At 33.3% G+C, this 18,929-nt stretch overlaps 1 protein-coding gene across 3 annotated transcripts; it reads right to left on the minus strand.

The window, feature by feature from the left end:
* Nucleotides 1-585: 585 nt before the first annotated feature.
* On the minus strand, nt 586-5,744 carry LOC114293559 (putative calcium-binding protein At1g02270). Of its 3 annotated transcripts, XR_014339150.1 has the most exons (11): nt 5,362-5,699; nt 5,166-5,270; nt 4,954-5,059; nt 4,194-4,414; nt 4,020-4,096; nt 3,816-3,924; nt 3,571-3,696; nt 2,498-2,608; nt 2,257-2,364; nt 1,691-1,850; nt 586-1,501 (listed from the first exon to the last, which is right to left on the minus strand). XR_014339150.1 is itself a non-coding variant. In XM_028237645.2 (10 exons), the coding sequence occupies exons 1-10, from the start codon at nt 5,497-5,499 to the stop codon at nt 1,265-1,267; spliced, it is 1,338 nt and encodes a 445-aa protein (XP_028093446.2). In that variant the 5' UTR covers nt 5,500-5,744; the 3' UTR covers nt 586-1,264. The 3 variants fall into 3 exon arrangements, 2 of the variants coding, with proteins under 2 accessions (XP_028093446.2, XP_028093447.2); XM_028237645.2 differs by lacking the exon at nt 1,691-1,850 and having other exon boundaries at nt 5,362-5,744; XM_028237646.2 differs by lacking the exon at nt 1,691-1,850 and having other exon boundaries at nt 586-1,498.
* Nucleotides 5,745-18,929: the final 13,185 nt, after the last annotated feature.

Genomic DNA, 18,929 nt, shown 5'->3' on the forward strand with positions numbered 1-18,929 from the left:
ACATTTAACCACATAAAAAGGTTAATCCATTAATGACTTCACATGTAAATTAAGTCACAATCTGGTTAAGATAGTCTTTGGTGGAATTAAAATAGAATAAGAACTACATTGCTCAGCAAAAAGCCTCAGCCATAGAGCAAGCCTCTGTATTTATAAATAAAGCATCTTGGATCTTGAGAATGGAAATTAAAGAAAATTATTGCAATCAAATTGGTTTTCCTCCTTTAGTATCAGAACAGTCCACAGTACTTTTGTCCCTCAGAGAAAAAAAATGGGAGTCTTTAAGAGCAGAGAGATGGGTGAAACACGAAAGAGAAAGCCTTTTATTAGTCAACAAGTTTGCTCTCAGTGAACAGCCGTAACAGCCAAACGATGAACAGTGTTTTTACTGTAGCAAGGGTTAACTCTCCTTTGCTATATATGTATTGATGACAGAAATTTTCCATAATCAATTTTATTATTATTAATTTGAACTTGACTCTATTGATCATTGAGGTTTAGGATTAGAATCTATGCTCAACTTTCATGTAAAATTTGAGTTGATTAAGCTTCTCTGCACATCACATCAGTTGTAGGCCAAAAACAGACACTTAAGAGAATTGGATTACTCTTTAGAAGCAGTCAAAAGTACAACATCACCTTACTAAAAAAGGTATACCATTTATACAATGCATTCATTTTTTCTTCAATACTTCCCCTGAGGGGCAAGCAAGAATTACCACCCGGACAATTTCTCTTTCTGTTTTCTACGTGCTTCTATTTTCTAACATCTTAACAAGAGAAATGAGATAGTCGCTCCATTGCATCAACTGCCAGCACGAGTTACCTGAGTCAGTGTCTTTTAACGGTAGTAATGGGAAAACATGCAATCAGCTCCCAATGGGCGGTGTATAGATTTAGGATTTGATGAGGAATTTGCGGAGGAAAAAGAAAAGAAAAAGAGAAATGTAACAAAAAGTAGACTTCTATTTTGTCCACTTTTTCCCTCCTATTTCCTTTCCCTCAGCAAATCCCTCATCAAGTCCTTGCCCCAAAGACAACCTTAGCAACTTAATCTGTCTGCTCACGTACCACACTGCAAGGAGTTTAAGAGACACGGTGTTCCGAATCCCTCCCCACAAGGGTGCAAAGAACCTTTGATCACGGCCCCATCAGGATCAAGCTTAAGATCTCCCTTTTGAGAAATTATGATGGCCATTTGGACACCCAAAGCTCGTGTACAAGCCGTTGACCTTTCTCATTCGTCTGTCTACTCTTTTTATGGTCAGGATATCAACGAACCACATGGCATTCTTACTGGTGAGAACACCACAGTAAGTCGGGCGTGATCTGAAAGAGAATAGTCTTCAGGCCACATTCCTTTCTCCACTTCCGTGGGGAAAAGAACTGCATTCTTGACACTGAAACCAATAGTTTGCTCCATATTGTCCACAGCATCTTCCCAGACCTCATTGCATATGCCATCTCTTTCCTCTGACCAAGTAGGATGCCAAATTCGCTGCTGTAATGCCATTGTTAATAACATAAGCACCGCATATAAATTAAGAAAGATTTTTAAAAAAAAAAAAATTACACCTGTTATTCCTTTGGTGCAGTTTTTCAAATGTTTTTGCATTTTTCAATACACTTGCTACACCAGAAAATAGCAGGTAACATGGTAAGACATTCAAAAAATTGAAATGTCCCATACCCTTCTAAGGTCAAGAAATCCAAGAAACTTTGAGGTGAAAAATTAATATGCAAGTTGCTTGATCACAGAAGCACTTGATAGGCCTGTTTGGTGTAGCTTCTTGCGAGCTAAAAATTGATAATCAAAAAGCAGAAGCTAAAAGAACCCCTCCACTTGCTTCCTAACAATCAGCTTATTTAAGTTATTTTGCCTCATAAATTGTATGTAGAAGTTGCACCAAACACTGGCACAAATTTTCAAAATAAAAAAGTACAAGTAGCTGCACCCGATACCCTGAATTATAAATACTAGTGTTAAGCCTAGAAAGCATTTCAACTTAGGTGGGGTGCTCATTTTCCATATTTGAGAAACATGAACCAAGGACGGGGCCTTTAGGTTGTAGGTTCGAATGCGAGGCAATATTACCAAAGGTTAAGATTGTACCCAATCTAACCATCGCAGAGTCCATCTAATGGGAACTGGGCATACTTTGTTATAAACGAAGAAGTAAATTGGCCTGTGGAAGAGGACTTATACTACCCATAAATAACTGCAAAGTAAAGAAAAAATTAATGAACATATTATACCTGAAATTCTTTAAAATCAAGAACACCATTTCCATCAATGTCTGCTTGCACCCACAAGTCCTTTGTCTCTTCAACACTCAATCCGTGGCAATGGCCAATCAAATTAAGCTGCAGGATTACAGGACATTAGTAGGTTTATGTTTTCAGTGGAAGATATATATTGGCCATGTCCAGCCAGAAAAAATAAATAAAAAATAAAAACAGAAAGAAAAGAAAAGGTTGAATCAAGTAATGTCCAAACCTGTCGTAATGCTTCACAGAAACCAGAGTAAGTAATGTAATCACCAAGGCTATCGGCCTTCAAAAAGGCAAATGCATCTTTCTCTGTCAGGGAGGCTCGCCGAAGTAGATACTGAAAGTGAGAAAATTCAGCGTTGAGAAGAGCATATTCAGATGATATTTTGTTATTTCACACCAAGGAAAAATTTCAAGCCTCAAGCATCAAGTGATAACTTGCAAGTCTTTTAAGAAACTTCACATGGAGAATGTCAAAATTGATATTGGATGTATATACACAATCATCGGTGGCACAGTCTGTATAAGAAGATTAGCAATGTTACTCTTAAAGAGAATAATTTGACTGTATGGCCCAATCTCAAACCTGAGATATCTTGCTTTCTAGGAAAAGAGAATTTCATGACAGAGAAGCCTATATGAACTTGGAAATTATGTGTAGTCCCAGCCCTATTTGACTCCGTGAAAAGCCAGTTCACCCTTTCTCATGGTGATAGACGTACAAGTATAAAATCTAACACCCCACGATAAAGGGTTCACAGCTTGATAGGACTAATGAAAGGAATGTAATAATTTGTACACCCTGGTGCCGTAAAAGTGGAAAGAAGACAGTATGTAAGTGCGGAAGGGAACAAAAGCACATACAGAAAGGACAAAATTACAATCCCATTGACCAAAATACTCTCCCATTTATTGCCAACTACCAAGAGATTTTAACAGGCTTTGGTGAGACATAATACTAAGCTCACAGCCATCTTTACTATTATTTGTGATAGCATTAAAATGCACTCGTTTGATAATTACTTGTAAGTTCTATCTACCTCTATCATGAGCATGTAGCACCGGAAGCACAATACCACATCTCAAAGAATTGGTACCTTTCCTGCCAACATTATCAAGCAATGAGAAATGATCGAAGACCTGAATTACAAATCATTCATAGCTTTCACTATTTCATTTAAGGTGCAACCATGCAATGCCCTCTAATACAGTCAACTTCTTCTTTTTAATAATTAAGAATTGCATATAGAAATCTACCAATAGAAATATATACAAAGTTGGAGAAAATAAATTGCTCACCTTGAACATGCCAAATACTGCTTCAGTCCAACTTGTTTTTAGTAATTTACGGTATCTATTAGGATTAAGAAGCCATATAAAATCAACACCACAGATATTCCCCCGATGATTACGGTGGCTAACCCACTGCATGAAAAAATTATAAAGGTGAGAAATAAGTTTGAATTTCGACATGAATTTATGAATGGGGGGGGGGGGGGGGGGGGAAAAGTGAATGAGAAAATCAATAAAGGCATGGTATTAACCTTCTGTGCATCTGCATCTGTGTACTGATGAGCAGTATCATATGATGAAACAAACCCCTGAGATCTAAGAAACTTGTAAATATGTCCTCGCTTGCTTCCATTCCAGTCACTGAGCAGGTAAAGCAATGCATGATAATGAAAATAAGTAACTGCACTCTTGACATTAGCAAAGGCTTATCAAAGTAAGAGGTGTAAGAAATTTACCCACAAAGCATGATGGGCAAAGGATTAAGCTTGCATTCTTTCTGATAAGATTCTACATACTGCAAGATTTTATAGACCTATCACAACACATGAAATGCAAATCAATATTGGAAAGAGCAATAATATTACTGAATGATATAAACACAAAACAAGGGCTTGAAAAAATTAAACTACCTGATTCAGTCGTACCAAACACAAAGTTGAATCGTGTGGAAACAATAGGTGGGTGTTCACGATGAGCATTTCTTGTCGAACATTGTTGGTTCGACCTTGTGAAAAAGGTGCAACAAATTCAACATGTAATAGCTGAGCAACACGATCTCCAATATCATTGAATAGAAACTCTCGGTGGTTTAAAACCCTGAAGTAGTCTTTATGCACAGCCGTCAACAGACCTGTTAAATTTAAACAGGAACAACTTAGGTTTGGACACAGAATGAGAACAATGAATGAAAAATCAAAAAAAAATTATGGGTACTAAGAAGTAAGATCAAATTAGTGATCAACCATGCTGATATACAAAATAAATCCCCTAGAAATTTTGGATTAGAAAAACAGAATTTATGATTTTCATATTTGTTAAAATAAATTAACCTGCTTTCTTTGTTGGTTCAAAAAATCATGAATTGGGGAAACCTCCAATGAGGCACTTTGATTTAAAGAGGACATTCACAAATAATAGAAACTAGATTCTCCAATACAGAAAAGCAATTTGATCAATACATATATGCAAATCAGACAATCAACTAAGCAAATCCAAAGAAAGCCTTGTATGATCAATTTGTTATAGTCCATATATATATAACTGTATTCACACACACACACACACACCCATATATATATGATCAATCAGATAAATTTTGAAAGATGTATTACATACATGTTTGATTGAATAAGACTGAAAATACAAAAAAGATAGGAGAGCAGAGCATACCATCGCCACGGTTGTTGGTGCGGGCAAGCTTGAAAGTGATATAGCCAGCATCACCAAGTCTCCTTTCATACATGTCAACAAGTTCTTCATTTCCAACCCAAAACTCCTGTCACAAACACAAACACAATCACAATTTCGCATATTAGCATCCGAATTGATCAAAATCATCCATTAACAGAGAAGAAAAAAAAGGGGGTAAATAAAGGGAGAACCTGAAGACAAATAATCGAAGATCTTTCATACAACAACCAATCCAATATCGAGTGGTTCCTATTGAGCCAATACGCTCGGATATCACTTTCGCGACAACTCTGATCCTGTTGATTTCCCCCAAAAAAGAATGTGAATTTCAATCAAATGTTGAAGATTGGGGATTTATTAGATTGATGGGAATGAAAATGGGTTTACCTCTTTATTGAGCCTCTTGTAAATGGGGGCGAGAATGTTGAAGGTAGTGCAGGAAATGGAAGTTGGGTCAGCAATGGATGATGCAATCGCATAGCTTCCAATCCTCGAAACCCTTCCCTTTGTCTTCTTCGTTCCCATTCGTATATATGTAGGCACATACACGAGTCAATCGATGAAACTAATCAACAATGAAAGAAAACCCAGATGGGTAAGAATAGAGGATTACTAAGAGAGAGAAAGTTGAGAGTGATGAGAGAGAGATATCGTGTGGAATCAATTTTTAAAGAGCTTAGAAGCTGTGTATGTATATGAGATGTGATGATGTGTATTGTATGCATATGAGTTTATAAGCTGTGATTGCAATGCAAGTGTTGGCGGTGGGCGAAAAAACAATGGGCTCCACTATTATTATTATTATTATTATTATTAATTGTTGTGTCATTCATTCATTACTGACTTCTCTCTGTAGATTCCTACTATTAGATATCGGAAAATGGTATATATCTGAAATAATTTACTCTCTCCCTCAGTCTCAAAATAATGATTTGTTTTGAGTATTATAATTATTATACTTTAAAAAAAGTTAATTTTTTGAAATTACTTTTGGTAATGCATTTTAAAAAAAAATAATTTGAAAACTATTTTTTGAAAAAAAATACTTGTTTGGTTTTCAAAAAAATATATAATTACAATTTCAAATTTTCCTCTAAATTAATGATTGAAACAATTAAAAAAATACAAAAAAATCACATCAAAACATTCTCTTAGATTTTTTAAATATATATATATACATACATATATGTACTTATATGTACCTATTCTACTAAAGCCTACCTATCTCATTTTCAAAACCTACCTATATGTACCTATTTTACTAAAACCTACCTATCTCATTTATTTTTTTAAAAACATAACTCATTTTTTAGAATAACCAAACAAGTTGTATAAAATTTTCAAAAAATCATATTCAAAAAACCACAACCAAACACAGTGATTAATGTCATAATTTTATTTTTATATTGTTTATAAATTTAAAAGAAGGGCAAAATAAAAAATTTATATTATTTTTGTACTTGATTTTTGAAGAGGGACTAATATTTTAAAAAAATAAAAAATGAAAAAATAGACTAATATTTTGAGACGGAAAGAGTAATAAATTTTTTACTAAAATTTGGATATAACATTCATACAAATTTACATATGTATGAGTCCTGTATATATATTAAAAATTTGGTAAAAAATTAAATAAATTATTGAAACTCACTTCATAATTCCTAGATATCATGTGGCCTATGATTTTGTCTACCATCAATTGTTTTCCTACTAGACCAAGTAAACGGGTCTTTATCAAGTTACTTTTATTTTTTTTTAATTAAAATAGTAAATAAATCATTAAATTAAACTACTTATTAAGTTAGTATTTTAGTTTTGGTTGATTGGACTTAACAAATATAGTTAGTAGTAGTGATTTGGGTTAGCCAGGATTATTTTGAGAAGTTGGTAAAAAGTTAATTTTTGATTTTTTACTAACTTTTTGAAAAATGATTTGGGAAGTTGATAAAAAGTTGACTTTTGACTTTTTAGTTTAATATTTGTTTATGATGTCAAATCAAATTAAAATGACCAAAATACCCTTACCTAACATAAGAAATTTATTTTTTTATTTTTTTGTCATAGTCCCCAATTTGTAATTTCACACTTGCAATTTTGGCACTTCCCAAACCAATTTTGTTGCGTTTTTAAACATTTTGACAAAAACGTGACTTTTTATTTTAATTCCCAAAACGGCACTCAAACATTAAAAATATTACTTTTTATATTTTAGAATTCATTGTGTAGTGTTTATAAAAAAAATAATTTTAAATTAAAATCAATAAAAATAATATTTAATCAGCATGGAAAAAAGATATAAAGTTCGTTAGAGAATGTGTTGAAAATCTATATAGCCAAAATGAAAAAAAAGAAAAAAAAAGTAACTCTCAAACTAAAATTTAAATAGTTTGATAAGGATGCTTTAATATTAATTTTTTTCTCCTATTCTACCAATTAATATTGAATTCAAAAAATGAATCATACTTCAAAAATTTATACAAAAAATACTAGAAATTCACATATTAGACTTTAAATCGAAGAATTAGACCTATATGATTGAGTGTATATTGTGGGAGGTAAATTTGAACTACCACTCTCTTCAATCCGAACAGGATTGGAGCTAGGCTACTAAATTGAATTAGAAGCTGTGAGTTAGCTCGTTGGTCCGAAACTATTTCTTGGATTTGAATTCTAAATTCAAATAGCTAGATCAAATCTAGCAAATGCAAACTAACCACTCGTAGAAATCTGCGAATGTGGGACATGATTATGTGAATATGGGACATGATTCCGCGAAAAGCGAAACATACGTGAAGAGTGGAAGGGAATTTTCAGCCGCCTCCAACGGTTATCTGAAAGCTAAAGCCATAGCGAATCAACTCAGACAGAGGTATACAACATTCACTACTCACACATACTTGCTATGGTGCTTATTCTGTTACTGACTTAAGCATCGGAGATTCGCTTGACTGACTACCAGCCGGAGTTCTTTGTTCATTTGAGTGTTTTGAGGCACTGTTTCTTTAAGTTCACATCGAAGTACCACCGTTGCTGAGTATGATAGATTTTTCCCCACATATGTATTTAATAAAAAAAATTAATACTTAATATATCGTATGATTATGAAGAACATTTTTAAAAATTAGGAAAATAATAAAAAAGTGAGATTCCGATTAAGGTATCATGTGGCGTATGATTTTGTCTACTATCAACTGTTTTCCTATTATAACAAGTAAAAGGGTCTTTATCAAGGTACTTTTATTATTTTAATTAAAATAATAAATAAATCAATAAATTAAACTAATTATTAAGTTAGTATTTTAGTTTTGGGGGATTTGCTAGTAGTAGGGATTTGAGTTAGTTAAACATTAAAAATATTACTTATAATATTTTAGAATTAGTTGCGTAGAGTTTATAAAAAATAATTTTAAATTAAAATTATTAAAAATAATGTTTAAATAGCATAGCAAAGGGATATAAAGTTTGTTGGAGAATGTGTTGAAAATCTATATAGCCGAAATGAAAATAAGTAACTTTTAAACTAAAATTAACAAAAATGTAAATAGTTTGGTGAGGATGCTTTAATATTAATTTTTTTCTCCTATTATAACAATTAATATTGAATTCAAAAAATGGATCATACTTCAATAATATATACAAAAAATACTAGAAATTCACATTTTAGATTTTAAATGCACTCACAATAATCGAAGAGTCGGGACTTATATAATTGAGAGTATATTATGGGAGGTAAATTTGAACTACAACTCCCTTCAATTCGAATAGGGTTAGAGTTGGGCTACAAGATCGAAGTAGAAACTGTGAGTCAGCTCGTTGGTTCGAAACTATTTCTTGGGCTTGATTCTAAATTTGAACAGCTAGATCAGGTCAACGCTAGATCCAGCAAATGCAAACTAACCGCTCGTAGAAATCCGCGAACGTGAGACATGATTCCATGAAAAGCGGAATAGACGTAAGGAGTGGAAGAAAATTCTCAACCGCCTCCAATGGTTATCTAGGAGGTACATCCATAGCGAATCAACTCAACTAGAGGTATACAACATTCTTTATTCACACATACTTGCTTTGGTGCTTATTCTCTTATTGACTTAATATTAGAGATTCACTTGACTAACTACCAACGGGAGTTCTTTGTTTATTTGAGTGTTTTGAGGCACTGTTTCTTTAAGTTCGCATTGAAGCTCTACCGTTGTTGAGTATGATAGATTTTTCCCCACATATGTATTTAATTAAAAAAATTAACAGTTAATATGTCACATCATTATTAGTTAAATTATAAGAACAATTTAAAAAATTAGGGAAATAAAAAAAAGTGGAAATTTCAAAAATAAATATCAATGTCATGGAAAACTTTATGAGTTTGACTGTTAATATAGCAAAGTTTTTCATTAATTTGTAAATATTTTCCCTACCTTCCACTTAAATGATATTTTCCCTAAAAAAGTTCAAACATTTTCTCAATATTTATAGTGCATATTTATATTTATTTTGTGTAAATAAGCAGTATAACGCAGCGGAATAAAAATTATGGTCATACCTTTCCTGCAGAGTGGTAAATCACGTGCTTCATGAATCTGATCAGTCAACCCAGCAATGGGGTGATATTACAACAGTGAATATCACCCACACAAATCACAGTACAAATGGCTTTGATCGTTGTTTTTGGGAGAGAGTCAGAATATGAGAAATTTCTGTGTGTCTTAAACTTGATAGGAGGGTCTCAATTTATACATGTATAGGGGAGAGAGGAAAAGCCTCCAGCCATTATGGCTGGTCATTAATGCACCATTAACCTCTGCAATAAAGGCAAGAGTTACAAACCCCATTAATGCAGGAGTTACAAACCCCATTAATGCAGAAGTTATAGTTATAAATTCAAAGCATGGAAATGGTCATGCCACATGGACGCCCATTTCTAACATCTCCCACTCGCACATGAGTTGGCATGACACTGCCACATCTCTATCTCAATCTCCCCAAAAAATGAACAGTCTCATACTAGCCAATGCACCGTGCAACCGCTGAGAACACCTGCATGTGGGAGTTCTATACTAGAAACTCAATATGAGTCAGCATAGAGACATCAACCTAAAAAGAACAGAAATAACGTCTCATATACCCCGGACTCATCTAATTACACCGGTCCAAAAAACATCTCTAATTCCTCAAAAAAAGCATGTTTGACCCTCTTAATTCTTGCAATATATTCACATTCAATTCGCCTCTCATGCAGAGCGATGTGAGTTACCAGCAGTGAATATACAACAGTGGTATAATACTAGATGATCTTCCCTTTGCCCTCATGCTATTTAGTTTAGGATTGACCGCTTTCCCAGTGATGTCCCTTAAGGCCGAATCATACATGGCCGTAGGCAATATACCAAAGTAGCAGAATATCAACCCCTTACCTTATGACATATTCAAAAGTCACAAAAGGGTACATAAATGAAAGTCATATCAATAATGACACATAAGACTCACACGATGAGGAAACAAGGATTCATTCTCTCACCTCATTACTCGGTCGCCAAGCACATATAGTATGAATACATGCTACGGTGGAGTAACTCTTTCATAAAGAGTGACGTCATACTCGATACATCGTACAGATATTAATCTAGTCGCTTTCTAGCGCCTAACCCGAATTCTCTATTTGCTCGCCTTCCAAACACCAAATGAGATCTCGCATCTGGCTAATCATAACAGGCACAACATGGAAAGTGGGTACTAACATCCATGCTTGGTCCTTAACACGACCTCATCTTGGTTGTAACCAAGGCGACATGCATAGTGGATTATTTAGGCCTCTCTTGGCTCTAAATAAAAATAAATCACTAGTCTCATCCTTGCTCGCTCCCAAGCGCCAAGGGCGATTGCTCGTGTGAGTGAGCCAATCTTGCCTGCTGACCTCATCATCTGCTAATCATTATGACACAAACCATAATAGTGTCAACATCCCATCATCTCAAAATAAGTGATTGATTTAAAAAAAATGACCACAGCTTGCACAATTATAGATTCCAAACACAAGCCTTATCAGCACCTCTTGCGATAAGTATATACAACGGAATCCACCATGTGCGCCTCACATGAAGTAATTTAAGATCACTACCTCTTGCGCAATAACCTCTCTAAAGATATTTTGGTGACCAATTTGCGTTCATTCTTAATGCGCCCAACTAGCACAGATGCGCCCAACTAGCGCATTGAATCTTACAAGGAGCAAATTAATATACTACTAGTAAAGCATTTTATCCACAGTCTAATGAGCAAGGTCAATGTCTAAACAACTCAGTTGACCATTTATCAAAGATAACACTTATCATGCCGAATACGCCCACATAGCGTACTTTAGGCTCCCACAACAAAGAAAAGATCAAGGAATATAGGTCATCTGTTTCTCCCAAAGACAATCCGAGGATTCACTCAATAGGTAAGGCTCTGGCTTTTACTGACAGGTAAGTCAATGGATTTTTAATTTTGCATCTAGAATCATTCTAGGATATTCTCTATGTAAGTCATTGAAGACAAACCGAGAATTTTCCTAAAACAATCCCTAAGGATCGTACATCCGAGCATATAAATTACATCACCCATGTCCATCATATCTAAAATAGAGGACTACCCACCCTAGGTGGCGACAACCTTATAAATTCCTGGCTCATAATGACTAAGTAAGGAAAAACTTCTTTTGGACCATTGATCATGCCTCAGTGGTCTTCATCGATCATCGTTGGCCTATCATGGCTTGACAAAATCTAAGAACCACTATTTGGATAACTGTTTTAGGCTGTAAAAGATTTATTGGAACTAGCAACCTTTTTGCGCTCCTAACCTTTCACCATAAAAGCAGATGGTAAATCCCTACGGATCTACTTATCCAATTCTCTAACGAGAAAGTTGGGTCACAATGTCCACAAATCAATGTTCCAAACTTATGTCAATCATAGCCTAACTCAAAATAACCTCACTCCCCAAGAGGAAGTTTTCTCATGGTCTACACTTTCCTCAATGGTGCGACTTTTCGGTATCTAGCGAGCCTTATGCCTCAACAATGACTATCCAAATTACGCATAACTTTAGAACAATTTCGCGTCATAATGGAAAGTCAATCAAATTATAGAAATGGTTAATCCTCAAAGACTTTGTCTTAAGCTGCGCAACATTAATCCACTTTCTAAAAACAGGGGACTAGAGCCTTTGGCATTATCCTAGGCTCTTTATCATCTTGTGAAGCAATCATGAATGTTTCCCTCTCAATCACTTAGTGATGACGTGGAAAATTTTCACATTCGCTACCACGCAACTAAGAATGTAGAGTATTTTTCTCTAATGGAGTAATCCATTAGTAAGCACATCGCTCCCACTGTCCCTAGGATATTGGAAATTATTTCCATTCTCAACTAGGCTATATAGAGCGCTATGCTTAGAATTCTCTATCTTATAGAGTTCCGAAAAACTCTATTCACGTCACCTTTACTAATAAAACTTTAAGTGACTTAGTTACACTACCACAAAGCTACTTACCTATATGCACATGACCTAGAGGATTTACATGACCGCATACAATAATGCGCCACACGAGCCTTTGTGTTTACAAGACAGCATACAATAATGCGCTATAGAATCCTAGGTCTTAACTTCGCAATCTTATGAGAAGTAAAATAAAGATAAGCTGCTTAACGGTTACAGATCGCTCATAGATGGCTCTCCGCTAACCCATTACTCAAATGGAGTGTAAAATCTGATATGGAGGACACTTAGTTAGGGATATAGGCAACAAACTAGTGCAATTTCCAATTGGGAAACATTTTGCGCTATTATCCACCTAACATTAACAATATTTAATTCATTATCTCTACTACACCATTGTGTTGTTGAGTACTAGGAATAATCAATTTTCTAAGCATCCATCTCTCTTCACAGAGTTTTCTAAAAATAACTCAAATAGATACTCGCCGCCTTGGTCAAAACTAAAAGTACGAAAGCTGTTATCTAATTGATATCAACCTCATATGTGCAATGTCAAAAATCATCTCAAAACTTTTGACTTATGGGAGATCAAATAGTCTTGACTCAGATGTGTATTGTAATCTATAAATGTGTAGAGATTGAGGCTTAGCTATCATGCCCTTACACATATCTAGTCACAAATATCATAGTGGACTAAATGCGCCAAAACAAATGACCTTCTACGGCTTTCCTACTTACTTGTGCGCACCTATTGCGAATAAAGTTACACATTCACATGAGAGCGGGATGTCATAAGCGAATGGGCCCGAGAAGGCCTACTTAAACCATCGTGTCATCATCTCATTAATGTGATTAAGTATAATAAGCCACTGGTTCATGACCAATGTCATAAACTAATTCCAATCATCTTAATGTGTGAGTTCTCGAAGACAAGTTTTAAAGGTTTAGGCCCAACTAGGTAATGACTCACGACTAATTCATATTCACTAGATCATAAAAGGATGTCATGGAGATATCAAGTGCGCCTAAGTCACAAATTTAACTAGTAAGTGCTAATCCCCTGCACCTTCAAGTCAATTTTATTCTCCATACACTTTACTGCATCTAGTTGAAAGATGACGATACTTCTCTTTCCATCTCTATTTCTCGCTTCATAGTTACTTGTAATAAATTCTACTATCCACAAGAAGGAGAGAATAAGCTATCAATCTATGATAGCTCCTGAAGTAACTTAAGCGCGAATTAGGCTGAAGAGTCTAATTCAACACAATGCTCTCACAAGCGATGCGTCAAATTCTTAGAGTCATAACAACCTTGTCGGCCTTGACCTTTTCATTATTATGCTGCAACGTTTGCGTTTAGTGGTAAACGTTATTCAAAAACGTTAGCCTAGCCAAGGAATCATACAAAGAAGCCCCTCCTCATGTCTCATACTCAAGTGTGGAAACAGTAAGTGTCCAGACTTAGACAAGTTGGCAATGCTAATAGATTTTGCAGCTTCTAAGCGCTAATCTTTTCACTTAGTGTTAATAGATTTTGCAGCTTCTAAGCGCTAATCTTTTCACTTAGTGTTAATAGATTTTGCGGCCACTAAGTGCTAATCTTTTCACTTCACGTGATATTTCAACGCACACTATTATAGTGCATGAAATTTTGCTCCATCCACTCCCAATAATTGGGTAGAGAACAAAACACTGCTTATACTGGCTACTCGTCTTACACTTAATAACTAATTTATTTAAGCTCGCATTTCTTGGATGACGTGACTCTTGAATGTTACTTCATCTAATGATGTAACATTATTTACAAGTCAAATTACAAAGTCAATCCGCGCAGCTCAATAGCCAAGATCATATACAGATCTATTGAGGGCTTACTAATTTTATAACTCCAAAACTCGCCAACCAAAACTACGTAGCGTGCCGCTAACCATAGCGCACACATTAGTTTTTATTATCCCAAACAGGGTAACAAAACCACGGCGACTTTGAGTCATGTTTCCTTACTTTGGCTTAATTAAGACTTGACCTAAAGTCTCCAAGACTTTTGCTCATCTAAAGAATGGGATCACATTGTTTACATTTGAACATCTTTACTAAGTCTAGGTCAACCAATTAACTTCCATAAGCTAAGTCAATTTAGAGAGAAATTCGCATTGGGATTAATTTGATTAGAATAATATAATTTTACCGCAAAAATCTAAATTAAATAGTGACAATATTACACAAGTCGCAAGATCGAAAATCTGCTATGCTCGTAATCATCTCTTGCACCACAGGTGACAGTTATCCAAAATTCAATTTAATTTATGCGCAAAATATTGGTTTTCGGGAGTAAATCTACAAAGATTTCTCTCAACCGAACAACCTCCCACTAACTATGGCATGCTTAAAAGCATGATAGAATATTCTAATTCCATACAATAGCATCATAATGTAGATTTACAAACAATTCATGCTATATAATGTGTACATATATATACATGATTAAGAAAACACGAAAATACCCAACTTGGCTCTGATACCAATGTAAATAAGCAGTATAACGCAGCGGAATAAAAATTATGGTTATACCTTTCCTGCAGAGTCTGAATAGAAAAGATCTCGTGGGTAAATCACGTGCTTCCTGAATCTGATCAGTCAACCCAGCAGTGGGGTGATATTACAACAGTGAATATCACCCACACAAATCACAGTGCAAATGGCTTTGATCGTTGTTTTTGGGAGAGAGTCAGAATATGGGAAATTTCTGTGTGTCTTAGACTTGACAGGAAGGTATCAATTTATACATGTATAGGGGAGAGAGGAAAAGCCTCCAGCCTTTATGGCTGGTCATTAATGCACCATTAACCTCTACAATAAATGCAGGAGTTACAAACCCCATTAATGCAGGAGGTATAGTTATAAATTCAAAGCATGGAAATGGTCATGCCACATGGGCGCCCATTTCTAACATTTTCGATTGTAAGGAATGAGAAAAAATGATTGTATTTTCTTATCTAGATAAGAAAACAAATTATGTAATATAAAAATATAAGTGAATTTAATTTTCTTCTTTTGTATTTTAATGAACATTCTTGACATTTTATATATATATATATATATAATTAATCAACTTAGAGCATCAACATCAGTATCTTTAAAATAATAAAAAGTTAAAATATAAATAACAAATCATCAAATTCTTCCTCCATCAGTCTCAGTAAATTTTTGTTAAATTTACTTTTTGTTAAATTTGCTACAGTAACTCGTCTGAAGAAGCGAGAAACTGTTCATCGTTACAACACGCGATTTGGATGTAACTGGAAGTCCGGCTGGTCAATCAGTCAACGGCAATTTTTTTTTTTTAATTTTATATTTTGTAAAACATAAGAATTGTTTGGTTGATAGGTCATCAATTTAATTATAAAAAAAGAATAACAAATATTTTAATAGGATTGAATTAAAATAGAGAGTTTGATGCAGTAAGTGACTAGCTAAAATATGAAAATGGCTTTTCAATTATAATTTGACTCAAAATTTGTTGAGACTGATGATGCGGATGCTCTTATTTCTCACCAAATCTCATCACTATTAGTGAAAAATGAAACCAATAAAATAGTAAAATTCTCTTTTTGTCTACTTCTCATTGCTTGTTATTTCTCACCTAATTTATAGACTAAACATAAAAAAAATAAAAACATTCTTTTTCATTTCTTATAATTTTTCACTTATTTCACTCATTCTAAATGGGCCATTATGGTTCAAATTGATATTGCTTATGAATCATTGCAATATTGGGCTACAAGCTAATGTGATGATATGGTCAATAATTTCAAGGGTTCGTTTGAGAAGTGAGTTAGCTTTTTGATTTTTTGATTATTTTATCTTAGGGCTAAAAAGTCTCATTCGAGAACAATTTTTTAAATTTTTTTGACTTTTTATGAGAGAAAGAATGTAATGATAATGAGTTGAATGTAATATTTTATCTTATTAAACTATTTTTTTTTTTTTTTTGTATGTGACTATTTTAACTAAAAAAAGCTCCAACCTCAATTTCCTAGACAGAGGCAAAAGTTACTTATGAGTTATTTCTCCATTTGGTTTTATATCTTAAATGGTATTGATCATGATTTATCATTATGACTTTGATAATCTTCATTGTGGCTTAAATAATTTTTATAGATCCAACTGTTAAAACTGAAACAGATATTAATATTTAATATAATACATAAAAATTAATATTAATATGGATTATCGATTTATTTTCAACCATTTAATGCTGTCAGTGTACACGATAAAGTATGTGTTTATTATTTTTAAATAAGAAATAAATTATAAAAATTAAAATTAATGATGATAACAAAATTAACAATGGATATACTACCATTTTTTATATGTAACTTTTCCAAGTGGAGCGGGGACAGGGCCTGGTCATGTGATAATGTCCGTTCTTTTTACGCCGAAAGTTGGTTGGTTGATGAAACAATGGGCGGGATCATTATATCATGTCATGATAGTGGGAATCGGATGCACCAAGGATCCTCTAGAGTGAAATTTTCCTAAAGTTTCTTAGAGTGCTCCATTGTGTGGTTGAGATTCACTGGTAAGTCACATCAGAAAAATTGATGTGACTTGCCAATAAATCTCAACCACACAATGGAGCACTTTAGGAAATTTTAGAAAAAAATCACTCTAGAGGATCCTTGCTCAATCGAATGGCGGTGATAAGATACCGTGTGTCACCATCAAACTCCTGAGCACCCCCATCGAACACGTAACGCGTTGTTTGCGCGTTCCTCGTCTACTTCGGTCTGTATTTTATTATAAAACTAGTGGGTGACACATACAATTACGGTGTGTGTAATTTAAATAAATAGAAATAAAAAAAATAATAATAAAATTAATATTATAATATGTACTTAGTTAAAATTTAAGTGGTATGAGTTCTCGTACTTAAACCCATGATCATGGGTTCAAGTCTTGCCCATCTCTTTATTTAACTTTTTTTTAAAAAATAAAAAATACTGTCACATGGCATGAGGAGAATAAAGTTTCAAGACACCATAAGAGGTGTTCACTTTATAATAATATAGATAGATTATATAAATTTTTAAGAATTTATATAAATGATTTCATAAAAATATATATGTTAAAAAATAAATTTACACGGGACTTAAGTATTTATGATATTATATAAATTTATATTCAATTTATATATTTATAATAAAATTACATATAGCGTGTATTAAACACCAAAATATTTTTCAAAATATTTTTCATAATTCCAATCATTAGTCTTTGTGTCATTTTGGAAATATAGTAAAGAGTCACGTTTTTGGACAAAATGTCCAAAAATACAAGTGCCAAAAAAGCCAGAAAATTGCTTTGGCAAGTGCTAAAAACGCAGGTGTAAAATTACAAATTAGGGCCTATGAAAAAAAAAAAAAAATTTCTTATATTGGGTAAGGGTATTTTGGTCATTTTAATTTGATTTGACACTATAAATAAATATTAAACTAAAAAGTAAAAAGTCAACTTTTTACCAACTTTCCAAATCACTTTCCAAAAAACTAAAAAACTTGGTAAAAAATTAAAAACTAACTTTTTACCAACTTCCTAAAATACCCCTTTGTGATTTTTACAGGGGTAATCACACCCCAGTGGGTGTCAGAAAAAATAAATGCATATTGATAAAAGAAAAAATTACAATTTTAGTTATTAATATTTATAAAAAAAATTATTGATTTGTAAATATTTTTATAAAATTACATTAATTTGATATTTTCTCTATTTTTTATTTCTACTTTCTAGAGCTTTCTCATTAGTGTCTCTTTTTTATTTAATAGTTATATTGTTCAAAAAATAAATACTATTAGATGAGTATTTGACTCGCTCAACCTATTAATAGTATATGTTGTAATAATATTGTTATTGTTATAATTTGATAATAAATAGTAATAATTTATTAAATTATAGTAATGGTATTACAATAGTCATATGCTATTTTGACAAATCTCAATCAATTTTCTCTCTAAATTTGTAAGTGTTGTTTGGATATAAGTTTTTAGTGATTTTTTTTTTTGTTGTCTTTTGTAACCTTTTTTTAATTGTTTCTAAAAAAATTATATATTTACATTATTCCTGACTTGACAAATATAAAAAATGAAAAAAAAATTGAATTTTTATTTTTATTTTTATAATTCACCTCACCAAAAAACATACCATTACAAAAAAAAAAAAAAAACTACATTAAAAAATAAACAATCGCCAACTACCCACCAACAACCATCTATTATTCACTCAATATTCATTTACCAACAAACAACCACCAATAATCATCCATCATTCACCAACAAACACCCACCCAATAACCATTCATTATTCATTCACCATTCACTTACCAACAATCACCCACCAATAACTATCCACCATTCACCCAACATTCATTCACCAACAATTACTCTATCCACCATTTACTTACCAACACCCACCTACCAACAA

This window comes from Camellia sinensis, chromosome 1 (assembly GCF_055761805.1).
Source record: "Camellia sinensis isolate YWXY chromosome 1, ASM5576180v1, whole genome shotgun sequence".
NCBI lineage: Eukaryota > Viridiplantae > Streptophyta > Magnoliopsida > Ericales > Theaceae > Camellia > Camellia sinensis.

Excerpts from the sequence above, each read along its gene's own strand:
- LOC114293559 (XM_028237645.2), bottom strand. The coding sequence starts at position 5,499 with ATGGGAACGAAGAAGACAAAGGGAAGGGTTTCGAGGATTGGAAGCTAT. Across the intron at positions 3,697-3,815 it reads CAGATGCAGATGCACAGAAG|TGGGTTAGCCACCGTAATCA; the intron begins GTTAATACCATG and ends TTTTTCATGCAG. Across the intron at positions 2,365-2,497 it reads TCTGTGAAGCATTACGACAG|CTTAATTTGATTGGCCATTG; the intron begins GTTTGGACATTA and ends GTAATCCTGCAG.